The sequence below is a fragment of the Brassica oleracea genome, chromosome C7 (assembly GCF_000695525.1).
Source record: "Brassica oleracea var. oleracea cultivar TO1000 chromosome C7, BOL, whole genome shotgun sequence".
Taxonomy (NCBI): domain Eukaryota; kingdom Viridiplantae; phylum Streptophyta; class Magnoliopsida; order Brassicales; family Brassicaceae; genus Brassica; species Brassica oleracea.
Genome location: NC_027754.1, coordinates 42,014,803 through 42,016,301, shown reverse-complemented (window position 1 = coordinate 42,016,301; position 1,499 = coordinate 42,014,803). Strand labels below are relative to the sequence as shown.

Sequence of the window (1,499 nt, the reverse complement as noted above, 5' to 3'; positions counted from 1 at the left end):
GGAATGGGCTATGATGATATGGGAAGAATAAACATGTCTGATGATTGGTGGCAAGAACGCATAAAGGTAACTTTTGTACGTTTTTGTTTTTAAACTATTTTCTTTTCCATTGTAGTATTTGTTATGGTTAAAAGCATAATGTTTTACATTGTTTAGACATGCGTATTGTTTTAGTATCATTTGAATTGACCATGTGATGATTTGTGCTCTGACCCACCATCCACTTTATACCGTTTAGTGCTCTGATAATATTTTTTTAATCATGCGGTGGTAGAGGAACATGACTCATGCTACGTAAGAGATTATAAATCAGTGATTTTTTCAATCTTACAGGAATGGCCTGGAGCTAGAAAATACAAAAACAAGCATGTTCCTAATATTGATCTTTTTGAGGAAAAGTTTGGTGCCATTACTGTCACTGGGGCAGAAGGGGGGAGTGCAATAATCTAGCTTAGATTCCAGAGTGAGTGGAAACAATGATGAGGAAGACGACTGTACAGATATGCCACCACCAGTTGGGGATATACAAAAAAAAAATGGAGGTTCAAGATCAAAAAGGAAGAGGAAGGAAGTTGATCCGAGTACTGAAAATGCTGCTAGATGTAATGTGATTCTTGATGAGAAGAATCAACTGATGGGAAAAATGATCTTATGGAGCGTGAGAACTTACGTAGCGGAGAGCGTTGTGTGGAGATCCTCAATGATTTGCCTGGAGTAAAAAAATGGTCTAAGTTTCATCTGGCTGCAGTTGATCATTTGCTAGCTGATCCAGCAAACAGACAAGGGTTTATTGCATTTTCTAGTGCTGAAGATAAGATTACCATTTTAGAAAATAGGATGGGCATAAAACTTGACGATTGATGTTTGTTTACGACTTTCTGTTATTGACAATAACATTATGTTACTTTGAATTTTGGATTATTATTATGAAAAGATCAGCTTATTAATTTTTGGATTATTATTTTGGTTTTGTAGATGATTAGATGGATGTGGTTGAATGATGATGATGATGATTTGCCAAATACTCAAAGAGTGATTCAAAGGACTGATAGAGGTGCAGGATGGCGTCATGTTCAACAACTAATGCATGGATCAGATCAGCAATGTTATGATATTCTGCGAATGAATCAAAGGACATTTGAAGATTTATGTAGGATGCTCTCTACAAGGTATGGATTACGAGAGACTGATAATCTCTACTTAGAGGAAAGTGTTGCAATGTTTCTTGAAGCGGTTGGTCAAGATAAAACTAAGCGGGTTCTTGCAGACAGATATCAAAGGTCACTAGATACAATACACAGAAAACTTGATGAAGTTTTGAGTGTTCTTCTCAAGTTTACACAGGGCAAGGGAGAATTCGCAAGGGTAAACCCTATCTTGAGGAATGATGACCGTTATTATCCATATTTTAAAGACTGCATTGGAGCACTTGATGGAACTCACATCTCAATTCGTCCTCCAAGTCACAATGCAGAAGCATAAAGAGGTAGAAAGCAAGA

The 1,499-nt window shown here is 36.8% G+C and overlaps 1 protein-coding gene across 1 annotated transcript; it reads left to right on the top strand.

The window, feature by feature from the left end:
* Positions 1 to 987: 987 nt before the first annotated feature.
* LOC106303341 lies at positions 988 to 1,482 on the top strand. The gene has a single exon (XM_013739637.1). The coding sequence runs from the start codon at positions 988 to 990 to the stop codon at positions 1,480 to 1,482; it is 495 nt and encodes a 164-aa protein (XP_013595091.1).
* Positions 1,483 to 1,499: the final 17 nt, after the last annotated feature.

Bases quoted from the DNA above. Each gene is read 5' to 3' on its own strand.
- LOC106303341 (XM_013739637.1), top strand. From the start codon at position 988: ATGTGGTTGAATGATGATGATGATGATTTGCCAAATACTCAAAGAGTG.